General features: G+C 39.0%; 1 protein-coding gene across 1 annotated transcript in view; it reads left to right on the forward strand.

Annotated features, from left to right (window-relative positions):
* CCDC88C (coiled-coil domain containing 88C) overlaps positions 1-20,935 on the forward strand; it is a 92,735-nt gene that overhangs the window by 50,560 nt on the left and 21,240 nt on the right. Inside the window, exons 10-19 of the mRNA XM_071745050.1 lie at positions 141-299; positions 5,927-6,073; positions 7,439-7,583; positions 10,503-10,684; positions 14,173-14,310; positions 15,173-16,243; positions 18,480-18,607; positions 19,432-19,573; positions 20,119-20,307; positions 20,633-20,794. Of these exons, the coding sequence (XP_071601151.1) occupies positions 141-299; positions 5,927-6,073; positions 7,439-7,583; positions 10,503-10,684; positions 14,173-14,310; positions 15,173-16,243; positions 18,480-18,607; positions 19,432-19,573; positions 20,119-20,307; positions 20,633-20,794 (2,463 nt within the window). The remainder of the gene's footprint in view (positions 1-140; positions 300-5,926; positions 6,074-7,438; positions 7,584-10,502; positions 10,685-14,172; positions 14,311-15,172; positions 16,244-18,479; positions 18,608-19,431; positions 19,574-20,118; positions 20,308-20,632; positions 20,795-20,935) is intronic.

Genomic DNA, 20,935 nt, shown 5'->3' on the forward strand with positions numbered 1-20,935 from the left:
GTAGGAAAGTTCTCCTGAACCAGGGGAATGCTGTTTTGCTTACGCTGCAAATAAGTATGTAAATAAGTAAGAATAAAGCTTAAAGAACATGCAAGTGTTAACTAAGATTTTTCTTACTGCTTCTTCCTCACTTGTCACAGAATATCCACCTGGCCTCAGATGCCCGGTCTGCCCGAGCCTATAGGGATGAGCTCGACTCCCTGAGAGAGAGAGCAAACCGTGTGGAGAGACTGGAGATGGAGCTTGTTCGGTGCAGAGAGAAACTTCATGATGTGGATTTTTATAAAGCTCGCATGGAGGCAAGTGAAAATTTGGAGGAAAATTTGCTGAGTGATCTTTAATGTTTGGGTTTTGTTGTGTTAGCAGTTCATGTGTCATTTGTCATTGATCTGATCGTGGCAAAATATCAGAGGAAGTGATAAACTATAAACCATAGATACTGACTTAGCAACGTTAAAACTTCCTTCAGTGGTAAGAAGGAATTAGTGCACACAAAAAATAAAACCCCATTAGACAGACAAGACCAACCTTTTCTGGATTCTTCTTCTAGAGAATGCTGACCTTTAGTCTAGCATTGAAAATTTACTCTTAGATAAAATGTCTGTGTTCCAGAGTTGTTCCTTTGACCAATGTTTTTAAAGTATAAATTAGATGAATTAATGTCTGGGTGTTTTTCCTTCAGGGTTTGTAGCAGAAGCAACTATTCTTGAAACAGCTGGGCATTTTTAAGCATGACCTCAGATGACAAATTCTATCTATCCTTCTTTGGCAGTAGAAAGGAGGGAAAATCTCAGTCTTCCCTAGTGGCTGAAGTAGGGTATGTCAATGGGAAATGTTTAGCTTTGTCCCAGTAACACCTGCAGTTACTCCCTGTAGTCACCTGTAGCAGTGCCCATCTTGGAATTCTTAATAAACTTAAGTTGAAAGGGCCTTGGAGTTACCTAGACCAACTCACTGCTCACAGCATGGATGACCTTAAATTTAAATCAGACTGGTTTTATTTTCTGTCCTTTCAGTTCTCAGCTATACTTTCTATAATGCATAGACATGACACTTCTGCTGAAGTCAAATAAATATCCAGACTTGCTGAACACTTGGAGTGTTCAGTAGTTGACTGCCTCACTGTAATTAGATAAAATCCCTGGTCTAAGGTAGAAGAGCGGTATTGAAACTCACATTTGCTGTGCCTCTGGCTAAGGATAAAGACCTTATGTCCGCTCTATCAACTCTACTTTGTAGGTGATTTTTTTCCCTTAAAGCTAGCTGCTGCTTTGTATGAGTTAGGTTTACTAAAATGGATGTTGATTTAATGTAGTAATAGACTATGAAAGTCGGTCTTCCCTCTCAGTAATTTCCAGTTTACCTGAGGAAGCATGAAGTTCTATCTCTCTTTTCCTCCTTCAAGGTGGCAAATAGATGTGCATTAAGCTGGCACACAAGCTACCAGTATGGCATCCTGGCATTTCCCTTTTGGCTGTGCTCTGGAGTCACTTAGCTTCTACTTGCTGCTCAGAAAATTTAGCCAAAGCTAGGAGAGGAGATTTTTAAGTCTTGTCTTCATCTGGGAACAAGGGAGTAGCTATTTCTGTTCCTAAATTCTCAGTCTCCTTGCTTGTCCTAGAGCCAGCAGTTTCCTGCTCTGCTGTCTGCATGCTAATCTTGCCTGATTTGCCATTCAGTAGAGAGACCTTCACTTAGGTTTCAGATTTGTTCCAACTTTTCTCACTCCTTCTTCCACCCTGCCAGTTCTTGGTGAAAGTGTTGAATGTTATAGAGGAGTGCTGGCTCTCCAAGGATATACTGAAATGCAGCACTGGGACAAAGAATAATTCCTGTTGCTATGTCACTTTTCTAATTCCAGGGCACGATGTGGCCTCTAGCAAAAGTTGCTGCTGCTGTAGGGGCTGCACTCTTCTAATATGAGGCAGAATTTCACAGCTGTCTGCAGGCTGTCTTGTGGTGTAGAATAGCCAGAGAGTTTCACATTCTCACCACTCCCTCTTCCATCATGGATCAAGTCTTGGCAAAGCCATGAACTGACAGGTTAAGCTGTGGCAGCGTCAGGCAAACTCCACTGGTTTTATTCTGATACATTCAGAGGATTCTATGGGGCACTATCCCATCTTACCAACATGGAGAAGCAAAAAGGCTGTGCCTAGTAGGCAGTATCCAACATTCCATGGTCCCTCAGTTTTCAGTCTCACCTCTCTCATCTCCTCCATGCCTCCAAAAATTCAGTGTCTGCTCAGATTCTTCCCACTCCTTCAAAACTTGTTTGACTTACAGTTCCATGTTGTAAGATTTGAGCAGGGCTGTAGCAGATTTTTAGCACTAAACAGTACAGCGCTGATTCATCTGCTGGCATTCACTGGTTGTGGATGGCTTCATAAGCTAAAAGACTTAAGACCTGAACAAATCTTAGAGGCACAGCAATGAAAACATAGAGGTGTAAAGTAGAGTGTAAGCCACTTTTCTATGGTAATGTGACACCTTAAGGCTTGTAGGGTCTTGACAGGGTTGCTAAAAAGCAGTGCCAAATTGGTGAGTAGAAAAAGAGGGCTTACCTTTTTTGTCTTGTCAGAGTTGTTCAGAAATGTCATTTTAAGTTGACCATCATTCAAGGAACATGGAGGTGTATATGCTCTTTACACCTCCCTGCTGGGATAGCTTAATGAGGTGGTAACTGAATGTGGAGGAATGGGCTTAATGTGGGGATTCAGTCCAGGAGGTGCTTCTCTCCAGTGTAAAGCTTCCTTCTGCCACCTCTCTCCATGGAACCTTGTGCTGCTCCAGGAAGGACATCAGATTATTTTCCAAGGCCAGGAAGTCTGCCTTGCCCGTTCTTCCTCCTCCTTACTGCAGTTGCATTTCCATGTGGGATGACAGGAGGAAATTCTGTGAATGTTAAAAAACAACAAAAAAAGCATCTCTTATGTTTTTTCATGTAGCTGTGCCAGGTAGTACTTGACTTTGACAAGATGTTAACTGTGTCATGGCTCAGTAGAGGCAGCTTCTATACTGCCAGAAGGAAGGGGTTTGAACTCTGCATAGTAACCAGGTCTGGATGCATGTGCAAATTCTCCAGTTTCAGTTTAAACAATCTGATCGCTACTTTAGTTTCTGAAAATGTTTTCCAGTAGCAACACACCCTGATTGTGCAACCTCTTACCCCCAGAGTTAATTGTAGCCATATGAGTACACAGTACACATTCTATTTCAAGGCACAGTGGTAGAGGATTAAACCACAGTATGTAATTTATTTTAGAAATTACAAAAGCTGACTTTATTTGTTGGGTATTAAGTCATCATATATTAAGTGATAAGAAACAAACAGGGGTTTTAATCATGTGCCTAGTAAATCCAGGGTATTAAAAAATACAGCTATTTTTGCTGTTGATTTAAAAATAAATTAATAGTTACAAAATAATTTGGTGAGTTTGATAATTAAGGAAAAATAAATTCCAGTGGGAGGACCACCACCCCATGACCACCACTTTCTGATTCTCTTAACAAGTGCCATAGGTGAGTTATGACTTCTGGAGGATGTTAGTGCTGACATGTTTTAGTTAATAGAGTTTTGCCTTGCAGGTCTTGAGATGTAAATCCAAAAATCTCTGATGGAGTAATTATTTAAATTATATGAACTTTCCAATATTAAGACAACCTCAGATCCCAGGTACACCAGTGAGCAACCTTGACTTCGCCATAGCAGGCATTTCCAGCCTGATTGTTAATTCAGGATTTCATAAGAACTGCTTTGAACTGACATGTCCACCCCTCCTGGGCACTTGATGGGAAGTGCTTCAGTCTGCCATATATTGCAGCTCCCAGTGATGTGTGGTTTCTACCAGAGCCTGGGTATGTGTATGTACTTGGCACGTAGCTTGAATCTTCACGAGGTGCTAAAATAACTATTTTCTGCTTGGTCAGCAGTTTTGGGAATAGTTCTGAGCCATGCTTTTGAGGTCAAGACATCACCTTACTTCTTTGGGCTGTGGTCCAGACTGAGTCTGATGATCTAGCAAAGTAAACTCTTGTCATATTACTGTTTCATTACAGGTTTTCTGGCAGCTTACATGACAACCAGCACATGTTGTGTCATATACTTGTTCTCATCTGTCATCTGTTTAGTGTTAGCTTTTTTAGTTGCCCAGTCTGAAGTGACCCTGTTAGACCAGGCTGAAAATGATGGTTCCCTAAAATTAGTGCTTCAGCATTATTATTTTAGTTACCTGCATACTCAGACCGTTTAATTGCAGTAGTTATACCACTTCACAGGCACTAACATACTTGTCCTTTTAATGCTACTATAGTAGGGCACTTTTTCCTATTGTATTTGGAACTTGGTAGCTGACCCACTGAGAGATCAAGGACAATGTGGTACTGCATAAGGTAGACTTTCCATATTATGCCATCTATAGTTGAGATGCAGCAAAAGACTATTTGCTATATAAGGCTATCAGATTGTGGCTCCTCGTAGTATCAAAAGGTAAAGGGAATGGCTGTCATCAGACACTCTTAATTTTTGCTTTACATCTACCTCATTTTTTCTCTTTATTTCTTTATTTTTGTTTTTAAAATAACTGAGCCACATAAGGCTTCTTAAATCTGTATCTACCCCCAGAAATAAAAGGTAGTTGCTGATTAAGCAGTTAAAGTTATTTGCTCATGCCTGGTGATCTTTCAAGAATCCACTTGGTTTGGATGTTTGTGGTCTGCGAGAGTAGACATGAACATTGATGTCAGCAGAGACTTCACATTTAAAGATGTTAGTCCAGGAACAGACTTGTCAAGCCATAAGTATTTTATCCTGCCTGTGTGCATATTCTGTTAGAGCAGTGATGGGGGGCAGAGGGTGGAAAGTAAATGAAGACAGCAGAGAATTCCTTTGGAGAACGAAATAAACTGCTTTTTGCCTCATTGTAACTCTTTTGGGCAAAAATCCTTCTTGTAGCTATTTAATCTAAAGTCTGATACATTCCTGACCTAGAACATTCTCTCCGACTCTAGACTTGTCTGAGGATCAACAAGACTGAAAACTAGCAGTGAGGTATTAAAACTTGAAATAAGACATAAATTAATAAATGTGTTTAAAGTGTGACCAAGAATACATGGCTGGATTTTATGGTTTTGACATTTCATGTTTCTGGAGAGAAAAATACTTGAATGCACATTTGTTGCTTTGCAAGGAACATTCTATGTGCAGTATAATTATCTTGTTTCTAATGCTGTGGCTGCAGCAGAAGTTAAACTTCTACTCAGTATAAACAGATTCAAGAGCTGTAATGGAAAAGCAGCATGGCTTGTGCAGTTAATGCTTCTGTTTATTGGGGATGGGGCAGGCTGTGTGTTAAATGATAAGTTTAAAACTTCTCTTGTTTAAGTGAATTAATATTCTGTTCATGAGAGAGAGAGGAAAACTTTTTAAAAAGACATTTAGTCTAATGAAACAGAGATATGAACAAAGTGTATGTTGATGGATAGCACTCCTCAGTGTTTTTGAATACTGTGTAAGATCCTTTGAAAGTAAATAAATATAATGTATTTTGAAACTGGAGACTACAGTGAGTTGGCTGAAGAAATGGTATAACAATGAAATGGAAACTGAACAGTTGCTCTTCTGTGTTTTGAGTCTCTTTGGGGGTGCATCTCTCGATCTAACCTTATATAACACAAAAGGAACTCCATTAGGCGTGTGAAATTCAGGAAAAAATAGTAAGAAATACTAGATTTGTTTGCATTAATGACTCACAGATAGTTAAGCATAGCATCATATCCCATTAAAATATCAGGTAAAACCTTTTTTATCGAACAGAAAAACTTGTAGAATTTCTCTCATGTTTTGCAGTGTCAGTTTATGAAAGTCATGTGACTTTGAAAATGCAGCTTATGTAAAGAGATTAACATTGGTTCTTTTTTTACCTAGGAGTTAAGAGAGGACAATATCATTTTAATTGAAACAAAGGCCATGCTAGAAGAACAGCTAACAGTGGCAAGAGCTCGTGGTGATAAACTTCATGAATTAGAGAAGGAAAATTTGCAGTTGAAATCGAAACTTCATGATGTAGAGCTGGTATGCCCTCTTCTTTCCATTATGGGAACTTTTTTTAACTTCTGTTTTTATGCTATGTCACAGATTGTGTCAAAGAAGCCAGTTGGGACAGATGAGTCAACTGTGCTTTTAAAGTGCTTTTTTAGTTTGAACTTTGTGTACATGAATTCTTGAAATAATTGTAATGTTTGCCAATGCTACTTTGTGTGAGACTGATGAATTTAATTTTATGCAAGAAGGTATATCACAGCTTTAAAATACTGATTGCTTTCATACATATTGATAAGAGATTTTAAAATTTGTCAGTTAAGTAGAACTCTTAGGTATAGTAATGAAAGCTACTGTAGTAAAGTATCTTTCTTTATAGAAACAAAACCCCCAGCATTACAGTGACTTTAAGAATCTCTTACTGCTGTAAAATATGCAGAATTTAAAAACTGGCTTATTGCTTCATAGACAAGAAAACATAAAAGATGACTGTCAACAAGCAAAAAGCAACATTGGATGTTACACACTGGGAATAATAAGTACTCTTTCATCTCTTTAACTCTCTTATCCACCCTTTATCCACTGTGTTTTGAATTCTTGTGGGTTTAACATTATGGAGATTTAAACGTATGAGATTTTCAATAGGGTCTGTTGGAAACAAAAATGTTGAGGATGCTGTGTGTTTTTATGATTAATGACTGATTTTGGGACATTATAGCAGTCCTGTCTTGCTCCAGCTTTTCCAAAGTGGCTGTTGATTTTGACTGATGCTTGTGTGGGTGAACTGGTGAATGTTTGGGTAATGCTTAATGAAAATTTGGGACCCTGTGAAATAACACTTAAGCTCCCACAGATGCAAAGGGCCAAAATAATCTCAAGAAATAATGGTAGATTCATTCATAAGATCTATTTTCTGTATATTTTAGAACCCAGCTTATGAGGCAGATGATATTTGCTGACCCATGTCCAAATTTGACCTGATGAGCTGAAGAAGCTCAGTAGAACTTGAGTGTGTCATTTACACAATGCCACATGTTTTTGAAGAGCTTAGCTCTGGAGACAGCTCGAGTCCAGCTTACCTTACTAGCCATGGCTTCTACTGGTCCTGTCATTGCCCAGTGTGTTCTCCAGTCATCCTCTCTCCAAGGGTATCATGGACCTGAGCAGGTCCATGATTCTTAGCAGGGCCAGTTGGGTGTCTCTGCATTGCATTCTGTGGCACACTTGTGGTAGCAGCGAGCAAAGGTTTAATGCTATACATGTATTTCAATAGAAAAGCACACTGTATAATGAGAGTCTTCTACCCTCAATGCTTGTTGTGCTTGTAGCAGTTCAACTGACAGAAGAATCTTATGGATAAGCTGGATATGCATTTTCAGTCATGTGTGTCTTGCACAGGACCGGGACACAGACAAGAAGAGAATTGAAGAGCTGATGGAGGAGAACATGATCTTGGAGATTGCACAGAAACAGAGCATGAATGAGTCTGCACACCTGGGCTGGGAGCTGGAACAACTGTCTAAAAGCACAGATCTTGCAGATAGTGAGTACCAGCTGGGGTAGCTGTTGTGTTCATGGTATCTTGTAGAGTAGACAGGTTGGTTGACTTAGATGGGAACCGCTGTTGAGTCCAAGCTTGGAGAACTTCCCTCATTGAGCCACTTAACTTTGAACTTAGTTCTTTGGATCTTCTAAAATGAATTGCTTCTGGTGTCTTTAACTTTCTTTTGAAATCACCATGTTTTCCTTTTATTTTGTTCATCACTGTGATGGCGACTTCTAAGTAAAATTATAAAAAATAAAACCCAAAGCTTTTTAGATGACACAGCAGAAACGTCACACTGAACACGGAATGTTCTGACTGAATGGATGGGAGGAGACTGTGATCTTTAGTGTTCTTTAGTACAATCAGTACAGACAATTAGCCAGTCTTTAAGTCCCAGGAAGTCACAAATGCTGAAGTCATTTATTTTTACTAGATACTGAAAAATGTGTACAGCTAAAATAACTGGGCTTTTATTTTTTTTTTCCCAATGGTTGATTTGATTTCCATAATTATAACAAACATAACTAAGGCTTCCCTCACTAGTCAGATTTTAGCTGTGGCTTCTATGTTGAACATTCATTCTGTTTATGATACAAGCCAAAATAAGAGTGCTAAATGGAATTTGGGAAATAAGCTATTTCATACATCTCAGTGTGTATATTTTATTGATTGCTTACCTGGCTCTGCTAAGATTTGCATGCTTGGCTTTTTGCACCAGAACGGCTTAATTTACAGACAATAGAATAAATTAGATTAAGCAGATATTCAGTTTTCAATAAAGCTGTCTAGAAGAATAGTGTTGTTTTGTAAAATAATTGTGTTCCTGAAACCAGGTCTGAAATCTGTTTGCTCTCTAGGAGCTGAGTTCTCTTTACTAAGATTAGCAACTAATTAATTGTTACTTTTAATAATAATCCTGCAAAACAGGTTTACCTTAGCCTGAGAAGTGAGTGGCACTCTATTCCTCCTTATGTGTATTTCTTAATATGTGGGGGAAAACCACACTTCTCTCAAAACTTTAAAATTTGATTAAGAGTATTTTTGGAAAAGGTCAAACCATCAAATTTTCTGACTTGTTTCAAGTAGTGTTTTGCCCCCTTCATGGTTTGGTTTCACTAATAAGTTAATAGAAGGAAGGATGCTAGTTTTTCTCTTATTTATTAATTTCTGTCAAACATAACTTTCAAAGTTTACTCGACAGAGTGGTTTAAAAAAGAGTTAAAGATTATAAGATTCCTTCACTGCATTGTTGCTTAGCATTTCAGCACTGTAGCTATAAAACCTCTCTGATTTACTAAAGCAGAAGAGAGTAAGAGGAACTGAGAGCAATAGTTATCTTTTCTATTTAGGAAGAAAAAGTAAAGGAAGCCTGATCTATAATATCTAAGAACATTGAACTTTGAAACTTCAAATCATTTCATAGAAGTCCTGTCCTACTTTTCCAGTACTTCTCTTTAAGTTCCATTTCAATGTATGCTGCTGTTCTGAATATAGCTTGTTTATACAAACATGCTCAAGCTGCAAAGCTCCTCTGGGAAACCTGTTCCTGGATTTCAAATTGAGTCTGCCAGTGGCAGACAGCAGAAAACTTTACCTACTCATTTGGAATATTTATTCAAAATATTTAAAAAATAAGCATGAGGAAAATTCATTTCGATGGGCTTTGCTTCAAGACAGAAGTCAACTGGAGTATTTATTTGATGTTTACTATTCAAGTCTTTCTTTGACCAAGACTTGAGATAATGCTCCATAAAGGAGGCAAATAGGATTTTACCATTCTCAAAAACCTGCCAGGTCTGAAGTACTAAGTGTGCTGTATTTAATCATTCTGTTTATTTACCAGGAGTGAATAATCTTCTGAGACTTGAAGACTATGTTAAAGTGAACGTAATATGAAATGTGGTTTTGAGTTAAAGGGCAGAAATTATTCTATGTGAATCAGGGAGTTGCTTTTAAAATTATTCAGATTCTGAGCAGAGAAATGAACCAAACAATGAGGCTTTTGGTGCTGGGATTTTAGGCTGAGGTAGTGAGACTTTTCTTACAAACACTTGAAGTAAAATAACATCTGTGTTGTAAAATTTGCATGAATGTTGTTAGTTCTGAGATTTCAACTGCAGACTTCTCTATGATCAACATTCTCATGGGTGTCCTGTGTCTGGGTACCTGATAGTAAAATATCCTGATTCAGCATATTCGTGATGAAGTAGCTGTGAAGATAATCACAGAAATCACAGAAAGTTAGGGGTTGGAAGGGATCTTGAAAGATAAAGTCCAACCTCCCTGACAGAGAGGGTCACCTACAGAAGGTCACATAGGAACACATCCAGGTGGGTTTTCAATGTCTCTAGAGAAGGAGACTCCACTGGGCAACCAACCTGTTCCAGTGCTCTGTCACCCTTCTAGTAAAATAACTTTTCCATATGTAAAAGAATAAAAACAGGAATAAGAATAGGAATAAAAATAAGAACAATAAAGCCTGGAACTCACCTGTGTAAGAATTTTTTCCATGTCAAAGTATGATGTTTTCACTAGCTTTTAGAAGTGTACTGATTGCCGTTTGAGTAAACAGTGGTTTACTTTCAGCCTCAGTTTTGCCTCTGATGGAAGTATGAGGGTATCAAAGTACATTTTGCTTCTAATATTAAACATGCTACTAACTTGGCCAAAGCAACTTTAAGAAGAGTTAGTAAAATAAGTAACTTTTAAGATGGTTATCTGTTTTAGATACTTGCCTGTCTTAATTGTTATCTGTGAAAATGGGTTCTGTTTTTACCAAAATATTTACTTAGCAGTCAAGCTGAAATGATAAGTATGTGGCTGCAATTATCTTCATAGGAGTGAATCCTAACGACCTAGGAAGGGAGATGTTTGTTAATTGGTTAATGCCACCTTCTCATTCTCCTGTTTCAACAGCCAGAAAGTCCTTTGTGTTTGAGCTGAATGAATGTGCTTCCAGTCGCATCCTGAAGCTGGAGAAGGATAATCAGAGTTTGCAGAATACAATTCAAGAGCTGAGAGATGCCTCTTTGGCCTCCAGAGAGAGCAGCCTAAAATTTGTGGAACTGGAAAAGGAAAATCAACAGCTTAGCAAAAAGGTAATTTGCTCACAAGAGCAGACAGAGCTCTTTGGTGTTTTTAGGCACCAGGACTGTATGGCATTCCTGAGGAACGAGGGATTGCAGGGAATTCACCCATCTTCCTCAGAAGACTGGACATGTTTTTGGGCCCATCTATTTAGCTGCATTCTAACATTGGTGTATTCTGTTGCCTTCTACTTCACTGCCTACTTAGGTGTGTCCTTGTAAGCCAAAGTGACTGTTCCTGTTTTGCAAAAGCTGTCTTTCAGTGCCCATTTGCCCCTGTCAGATTCTACTTTTGATTGTGTCCCTTTTTGTCATCTTATGCCAGTCATGACTAGGCAAGGCAGCTATGACCACACTGGATTATTTTTTTTGTTCTGAAGTTTTAATATTGTTTCCAGGTAACTCAAATAAATCACACAGGTGATTTCAAGTTAGTATATTTTAAAATAATATTATTTTGCTGTTTGTAGTCGTGGATCAGCTCTTTCCTTTTGTCTTGTCCTTTTGGCTATTAGAAGTTCTCTAGTGTCTCCCTCTCTGTAAAGATCTGGATTCCTTTAATCTTTGTAATAAACACACAGGTCATCACTTTTAAAATTTATTTATATATAGAGATGTGTGTGTGTGTGTTACAGTCTATTATTAACTGTGATTACATTTAGCTCAAATGCCAGCTCAGTGCTTGTTACTATGAAACACAGTGCTGAGTTTATTCCAACCACTAGCTTTATTTTTGTCTGGCTAGTGGCCTTTATCCTGAACTCTAATTGAGCCAGTGGGGTAAGAGGATGTTTGCTAGTGTGAGTACAAAAGAATTTCCATGTCAGTTTTTTCCACATTCCTGCCTTTCCTAAATTACTGGAATACAAGCTGCATTCCACCTTTTCCCATCACTGCTGTAACCTGTGTGTGTGACATTGATAAGAAGATTTCAGTCCTCTCTAGCCTGCTTCTGGGCTAACCAAATGTTTAAAAGGACAAGGGGAGGAAGAATCCTGATACAAAATGCTGGCCATGGATTGTCAGATTTCATCTGGCAGAGTGCCAGTTTCTCTACTAAGGAGAAAAGGTGTCCATCACCAGATCACTCCATCTTCTGGACCAATTCTTTCGCCAAGCTGAGAGACCACCTCTGCTTCTTAGCTTCCTTCTGTGAACAAGAAAAACTGTACTCCTCTTTCCACACTCTAGTTATGATCTGTTGTGTATGAGTACTTCACTACAGCTCTAATTTACATGCTTGAAATTTGAGATCAACACATATAAAGCACTCAGCAGATACCTGTGGTGCACAGCAATTAAAGTCACTTGAAAAACTGCGGTCGACCTTTGGCTTTGCCCCGGGCACATTCCTGTGGGCACTTCTTGTTATGGAACTGTAGTGATGCCAACGGTTTTGATTCTAGAATTACTCTGATTTTTTTGATGATAATGAATGTGCTGACATGGTGGGGTCACCTGCAGGTCTGGCAGTTAAATAAGGCAAAAAACATTGGGGAATGCCTGTGTTGTAGGAGAGGGTCACTGTATGCATCAGACCAACAAGTAAAAATATGGCACTTAAAAATACTGCTACTGAAATGTGTGTAAACTCTTCACCAGAGATATATGATGGGAGCTGTTGACTAAATACCATAGGATAGGCAAGTTATTGATGAACTTCACCTCCCATTCAGGGTGATATAGAGAAAAAAAAAAAAAAAAAAAAAAAAGGTAGAAGTAAGTATGCTATAATCTGTGTGGGACATAAATTTACTTCTCAGTGCACAGAAATCTGATACATGATGTGTAAAATAATCTTGAGAGCTTTGATTTTGTCTTTTTTATTAATCCTCTTGGGATATTTTTGCATTTCTCCTACACATGTATCGCCTTAATTAGAAGGTATGCATGTTCACAGGGAGGTGTGCTGGGAAAAAGGGAGCTAGTAAGGGAGGTTTCTCCATCTCTCTCCCTCTCTTTTCCTCTTTCACTCTCTCCCTCCCTCTCTCTGATTCACTGTAGGCAGTGGAGGCAGCAACAGTTCTTAAAGGACTGTTAAACACAAGCACATATAAAGTCACAGGGCAAGACATGAAGTGTTTTTCTCAAATACTGTGTGCCTGTCGAGTTTTTTTGTAACTTTCCGAGATAACCATAGTAAAATATTGCTTCCCTAAAGTCATTTAACTAGAGTCAGATTTCATCCATTGTCTGAGACTTTCAAAAATTGATTATGCTTGGCTATCTACTGAGCTAGTGCTTGGAAGGATCATGTAGCCAGAAAGCAATTACTCAGGTGGTACAGGAGGAGATGATATTTTTTCTTTCTTGCAAGGTTTCAGAGAGGCTAGTAATAAAAAAAAACTCCTTTCAGGCACAGTCAACTAGCAGCAGTCCAAGTACCAATCTGTTTTCTCTGCCTTACTGACTTCTTTTGACTGCAACAAGCTCTAAGCAGCAGTTTCTTACTTGTCCCCAGGTTTTTTTGGGAGGTTGTAATGAAGACCAGGTATTGCTGAATTACTCAGCTTGTTCCAGCTTTCTCTGAACAGGTCCTTTGAGACTAATGAATCTTAACATGGTTACATTTCTAACTGCTAAGCTCTTCTTATCTACAATCTGGGCAGCCCCTGCTTGTTTAAACACTTCCTGTAAAGAGGCACATGTTGACATAGGCTGAGCCCAGCCTCCAGCTATTTCTCACTTGTAAGAATTATTGTTAATACCATTTTCATTGACATTTTCACTGTTGGCAAAGTTAGTAATACCAACACAAAAAAAAAAGAGCTGATACTTTTGCAGAACTGTAGGTGCTCACAGTGCTTTACAAGCATAAAAAGAAATCCTTCCTGACTTGGAAGCTCTCTCAATCTCTTGTTTCTAAATACTGAAGTGCTGCTGCTTTTTAGTGCTTAGTGCATTGTGAGTACAACTTCCAAAAGGAGGGAGTAAGAAGACATCATTCATTATAGGACTGGGACCTGATTCACAAGTCTTTCAAATCCAGTATTGTCACCTGCAGGGGGAAAATAGAGGGCAAACAGAGCACAGGGAGAGGGAAGGTAAACTCTGTCACTCTCTGTTCCTGATTTCTTTTTTTGTGAATTGTCAGTGAATTATCTTAACTTTCTCCACATTCACTGACAGATTACGATCATCCTTGATAAAGAGGCCAGGAGGAGGAGCAGGCAAGTCCCTCAGAAACATGAGCACCAGAAGCTTAATCACTGTTGAAAGTAGCATAACAGGACATTCAGGCAGGCAGGTGAAGCATTTCTTATTGCTGTACCTTATATGTACCTCATGCTTGATCTTAATAGGCATGAAGGAGATTTTTGGCACCGTGAGAAAAACAACAGTCCATTTCCTCCTCTGAGACTAGCAAGCTGGAAAGGGGAAGGATTACATCTTTCAGCCATAGTCCCCATCTCATTCCTTTCCGATCTTCAAAATAACTTAAAAGACAGTCAGTGCTTTGAGCTGTGGCTGATGTGTTTTGGTGTATTCTCTCCACACAGATTGAGAAGTTGCAAAATCAAATTGAAAAAGAGAAGCAAAGTAGTCAAGATCTGGAGACCTTGAGTGAGGAGCTAATAAAAGATAAAGAACAGCTACAAGTTATCATGGAGACTCTAAAAGCTGACAAAGAAAGACAGGTGCAAACTTTGCAAGTGTTATTTAAAAGTGTATGCTCAGTAGTGGTAATTTACTGATCCTTTATATTTTTACATTTACGATTACTTTACATTTAAAGTATCTGGTCCTCTCAGGGCAATAGGGCGATTTTGAGTGCAAGTTGAACTTGTTCAAGTGTAGGTAAAAGATTTCTTCAAGCCAAAAAAGACCAGCATATTTTGTGGGCTACTGCTTCTGTTACCAAAAGGGGACCTTTTAGGCTGTTGTAAGGACCGACCTTCCCTCTTTAGAAGGGAGAGGAAACTCTGGATCTTACTAAATGGGGCACCAGCTGGTTTTAGCATGTACTGTGGGTTTCTGTGGATGATTTTTATGTAAGAATGAAATGCAAATTGCAGTCTAAATCACAACTGCTTCGGCTGAAATTTGACCAGTGGGTTGTGTACTGTTCTTGCAGAAAGTGTGTCCTTAATGACATCTATAACTGTTATAAATTTTCAAACATTTTGGCGTTTCTGATGCCTTATCAGAGATAATTTGTGTATTCAGATCCCAAAGATGAACCTAAATCTAAACAAAAATACACTGATTAGGAGTGGTTACTAACAAAGAATCATCTCCAAAGTGTTCTCTGGAGGTCCCTAGGCCGCTTTCTACCTCTGCTTCAATCTTCTTAGCTGGTAGCACTAATTTTAATTTGTTAGCATCACAGGATACCAGAGTTAGCATTTTCTTTTTTTTCAATTAGTTTGGGTGGCTGATTTTAGTCAGGGAAGAATGATAAGAAATTTGTCCGAGATTAAATGGGTGTATTGACTGATTTATACTGCCTGTGGTAAGATAAATGAGTAACATTTGCATGACTTTTTATTACTTATGTAGATAAAGGACCTTAAACAAGAAAATGATCATCTTAATCAAGTGGTCTTATCCCTGAGGCAAAGATCTCAAGTGAGCAGTGAGGCAAGAGTAAAAGATATTGAAAAAGAGAACAAGATCCTTCATGAAACAGTTACAGAGACTAGTAGCAAACTGAGCAAGCTGGAATTTGAGAAGAAACAATTGCAAAAGGATTTTGACCAGGTTAAAGAAAAAGTGGAAAGAGTAGAAGAAATGGAAAAAGAACTCCATCGGCTGGAGAGGGAGAATGAACAGCTCACAAAGAAGGCAGCAGCAATGAAAATAGTGACAGAAAAAGTGGAAGTTCTTGAGCAGGAGAATGGGGATTTGGAAGTGGAAAACAGGAAGCTAAGAAAATCTCTGGACACATTACAGAATATTTCCATCCGTCTTGGGGACCTGGAAAGGGACAACAAACAGTTGGATGAAGAAAATCTGGAGCTTAGGAGAGTGGTTGAGACCATGAGATTTACCAGCACAAAGATGGCACAAATAGAAGCAGAAAATAAAGATTTGGAGAGAGAGAAAGAGGACCTAAGAAAGAGTGTGGAAATGTTAAAAACAATGAGCAAGAAGTCAGAGAGGCTGGAGCTAAGCTATCAGAGTGTCAACTCTGAAAACCAGAGACTTCAGCAAATTGTGGAGAACAGCAGCAAAAAGATTCAGGAGTTAGAAAAAGAAGTACAGGAAATGGAGAGTGAAAACCAGGTCCTGCAGAGAAACCTTGAGGAGCTAAAGATTTCTGCCAAACAGCTAGAGAGGTTAGAGAAGGAGAAGAAAGCCCTAGAACAAGAAATGTCTCAGCTTGAGAAAGACAAAAAAATGCTAGAAAAAGAAACTAAACGACTCTGGCAGCAAGTGGAGCTGAAAGATGCTATTTTGGATGATAGTACAGTAAAGTTGGCTGTTGCTGAGAAAGAAAACAAGACACTAGAAAAGGAAATTGCTCGTTTCAGAGATTCATCTAGTAAGCTGAAAGAATTTGAAAAAGACAATAAAGACCTCATAAAGCAAGTTACAATTGATAAAAGAACACTAGCTACATTGAGAGAGGTAAGCAATGTAACACTAATGGTTTCAACACCAGGCTGTTTTTTATTTCAGCTGTGTGAAGTACCAAAGGGAGACATCTGTCCCATGACAGTTTAATACAGGAGTTGGAAAATACAGCCTTAGTGGGCATCACTGGGTAGTGCTGCCTTGGAAAGTGGAACCTGTCAAAAACCACAATGTGCCCAGAAACTTTGTGTCCAGAAGAACAGTGTTTCCAAATTACATCAGCATTTTTTCATGCAGAATAGGGTTTTAACACAGCTGCCATGGAGTAGCTGTAAACCAAAGACTTTGACATTTTCTCTAGCCTTGTGACCACAGAATTGTTTACTAACATGAGAGCTTCAGCAGAGGAGACTGGCTCTTGAGTTAGAGCAGTTTTTGAGGACACATTAACTTTCCTGTTTTAAAACAGACTTACTCTTTCAGTAACCAGTGCCCCAGGTTTTTGCTTTGCAACTGCATACAATGTTTTTCCCCAAGAGGTTCCATGCAGAGTGAGAGGATGCTAAGCAGCTCTTGTTAAGCATCAGCGATCTCTTTCAGTACCTATCTCAACTGCAGGATGCAGTAATCCCACTTTTCCTAGTAGTCATCCTTTTAAAACTGGCATTAGTACACTGGCAAACTGATGATGTGTGCCAGAACCTGACACTCTTTTAAGCAGCCTATGAGCAGATTCAGGTTATTGCAACTTGCAGTAAGGGCATACAGAAGAAAAGGGTCAGTGCTGTGGTAGCTCAGTGCAATAAGTAAGTTTAGCAAAGCTAATGAAGTAGGCAATTACTTACTTGAATATTTAATTTTATTTTATTTTTTGAAGCATTAGTATAATTTTGAGGAGGGGAAAAAAGGTGTATCAGAAATGTTTGAAATGATCCCAAGTTCTGTTTCTGTGCAACTTCCCTTAAAAATAATTATAAAATTAACATTGCTGAGAAGGCTTCTTTTTAGCCTTTCTCTTCTCAGACTTTTGCAAATATGCAGTCATGGAGACCTATACAGGTGTGTATCTTCTTTTTCTTAGTTGCTTTCTACAGATTGTGCAGGAGTTCATAGGTGTTGCAGCTCCCTGTTTACAGACTATGGACTGGCACTTACCTTCACTTTACCTTTTTTCCCTTGCTGTGTGAATGGGTATGTGTCTAAATTTATGCTATCAGAGGACTATTGATTACATACAATTTAAGTTTATTAAAGTATTTTTTAAAATTTATTCTTGCTTCTGTTTGATATCCAGAATACTTATTTTTCTTACTTGAAGTTACACTTTGTCATAACTTTTTCATTCTTCTTTAAGAGAACTTTTGAGCAGAAACATAAACAATGTAGTTCTCTGTGGTACATTTGCATTTGAGAGATTTGAATGCTAAGAATCTTTGAACTTGGCTATGCACCAAAAATGATTTGTCCTTTCTAAACGTGGTATCATGTCTTCTCAGGCAATTTCCACACAGACCACCTTACTGGCGTAACAGCAAAGCATTGTCCCAGTATGCCTGTTGGTACAACTCCATCCATCAAATGCCCTCCTCCTGTGACTTCCTTGTCTGGTTCTACTTAAGTTTCTTCCAAAGAAACCTATGTGAAACCAGAACAGGACAGTAGGTACTAGAATAAGGGACCACACTGTATAGACTCCAGAGCTGTCGAGTCTCTTAGACAGCAATGTAACTTTAGCTTTTATAATTTTGGCTGTAATTTACTATGTGCCAGAAACTCAGAGTCGGTAGCAAAAATCCTGTATTAACGAGTCCCTTTGTAATACTGCCTTAACCGTATAATCGTGGGAATTTTTGGTACTGAAGTCCTGTGTGTTTGCTGGGCTTTCCAAAGGCAGGGCTGTGTCCTGGCTGAGAGGTGGGAACTCCCTCTGCTGGTGTCCCCGGGCCCGCTCGCATCCCGGCTGTGGCACAAGGGCACAGTCTCCTGGCCTGCACACATCTTCCCTCTCCTGGCAGGCGGGCAGGATGCCAGCGTTGGCACATATTCAGTTCAGTAAGTGACACAAAAGCCAAAATAAGCATTCTTCAGATTTACTTCAAGTAAACTATAAATAAAAGCAATCATTTTAATTCCGCACTCAGCTGTCACTGATAAAGAGGTTTAGCTGACCTTCCCGGGACTAGGATTTTATCCAATGACTTTCTCAGTACTTTAAAAAAAATAAATCCAAAGTGCTGGATACTTATCATCACATTTCACACAACAACTAATCATGTAAGTGCTGTTACAGGACTTGGTCTTGGAGAAGCTGAAGAGTCAACAGTTGTCCAGTGAGCTGGACAAACTGAGCCAGGAACTGGAGAAGATAGGCTTGAACAAAGAGCTGCTGCTGCAGGATGACAATGGCAATGATGACACGTAAGGAAGCTGAGCTCTCTTAGTCACTTTTCTGACTCTACGGGCTTTTCCTCAGCCTAACTCAAGTCCTTTACCTTTCTTTTGGTTCTCCTCTGTACCACTTGCAATTATCCTTAACAATTTTGGACATAAGGCATATTTTTCTTTTGCAAGCTTGGCACTATACTGTAGGTTTTGCAAAACATTTTCTTGGATGGAAGGAAGAAATGCCATTTACTGTCTCTGTATTAGCCAGTGTTAATACAGCCCCTCCTCTATTCCCCAGCACAGTATCAGGGTAACTATTTTGGTGTGTGTTCCTCCTCATGTTGTCTTTGTGAGTAGTGTCTTACAGACAGTATCTTTCATTATTCCATGTAACTAGTGATCCAGCCACCTGTTAACATAAACATAGATGTTGCCTAAGAAATTCCTGATTGCAAGGAATCCCTCTTCAAGTCCTATCCTAATGAACAAAGAATTCCCAACAGTCTATATGTATATTGACCTCTTCTAAAAAGATAGATACACATCTCATAGAAGTCTTTAGAATATACTCCACACATTTTTTTTCCTCATCAAGAATATACAAAAAATGCACATGAAGTAATTTCTGTAATGTGACTAGAGGAAATGAAGTTATGGATCTCTTAGATATTTCTGTAGAGCAATGCTGGCATTGCTTCTATTAAAATTGATTGTTTTTTCCAAAAGAATCTTCTCCAGATGTAATATTTCAGTAGCAATCTGCAGCAATAGAGAAAATATGAAGGCGAAGTCTCTTCTGCAGATGCTGGCTCATACCCTAGTGACAGCTATTGGGAAGCTGTTGTCTTGTATTTCAGAAAATACAAGATTCTGAAGAGCAAAACTGAATCAGCACTAAGAACAACACTAGCGATGAAAGAGGAAAAGATTGCAATACTGGAAGCTCAAGTGAAAGATTTTCTAAACTTGAACCAGCAGCTACAGAATGATCTAAATATGGTAAGAGGTTAACTGAATTTTAATTGTTCACAATGTCGTTCTGCACATTCACTTTTTTTTTTTTTTTTTTCCACTCAGCAAGAACAAGTTATTTCTGCTTTTCCCTGACACCACCACCTTGTCCACACACTTCCCAAAAGCTCTTTTTGACTGGACTGCTTTCTCTTCTCCCTTTCTATGTGGACTGGGGGCATGGCAGGAAAACTATTTTTATATAACCACTATTTGCATATCTCTGTTTCCCCATGTTTTTTTCATTGCAGTGGTGGTGCTTTTCTTCTGTTTAATGAAAAGCATAGGCTGAGTTTAAATATCCCTCCTGAGAATATCCTGGTTTTTAGGTGACAATGAGCTTGAGTTAAAAGGACACCTGACCGGAGGCTGAGAGACAGATTCCTCCACCTGTCTGTGTCTCAGCTTTCCCATCTGTGAAGTCAGGGTAAAAGTCCCTACAGTGCAAGAGAGGAATTGCATATACCATCATTATTAATATAAAACACCACTGTTAAATCAGTGTTGAAGGTTGTTTCTTGTTGGCTTTGCAGGTAAAGAAAGACTTTGATGCACTTCAGCAGACTCAACAGGATGGGCAGCATGCTCAGAAATCAATGAGATATTCTGCAGAGAAACTCATTCCCAACCACCAAATGAATGAGAAACTGGAAATGGGACACCGAGAAGCTACTATGGAGCTGCTGAAACTGAAGGACAGGGCAATTGAACTGGAAAGAAATGTAAGCCTTCTCTTTCTGTTTCCTGTTATCAGTCTGTGTCCTCAGACTTCCCTGGAGGTCATGAGTGGATTGCAAATTTCTCAGGTACCTCTTGGGACTTAATGGGACTTTAATGCTATATGTGTCTTGTATTACATCACTGCAGGGATTAATCCTGTGTATAACATCTGTCCTACTTTCATTTGGTTCTGGGAAAAATTTACTTTTGCACATTTGTTGCAGAATGATCATCACTAATTGCTTCTCATTTTTGATAGCACTCCAAATGATCAGGACGGCTGTTTCATTTCTTCCTGTCACCCCTTCAATACCATCTCTCTTTCAGAATGCAGCCCTGCATACTGAGAAGCAGCTGCTTAAAGAACAGCTGAAGCATTTGGAAACACAGAATGGCTCCTTCAACAATCAGATCTTGACACTACAGAAGCAAAATGTCTTCCTTCAGGAGCACAACACTACCCTGCAGACAGAGACAGCAAAACTCCAGGTCAGGACAGCCTTGCACCTGAATTTGATTATAGTAGTATGGAGAAAATGACAGCTAATAAGAAAATGTTTGTATTGGTAGGCCTATGTAGTGTGATGTAAAGATGAAGACCATAAGATGGAGCTTAGGTTGAGCTTTGAA

This window comes from Heliangelus exortis, chromosome 5 (genome assembly GCF_036169615.1).
Source record: "Heliangelus exortis chromosome 5, bHelExo1.hap1, whole genome shotgun sequence".
Lineage (NCBI taxonomy): Eukaryota > Metazoa > Chordata > Aves > Apodiformes > Trochilidae > Heliangelus > Heliangelus exortis.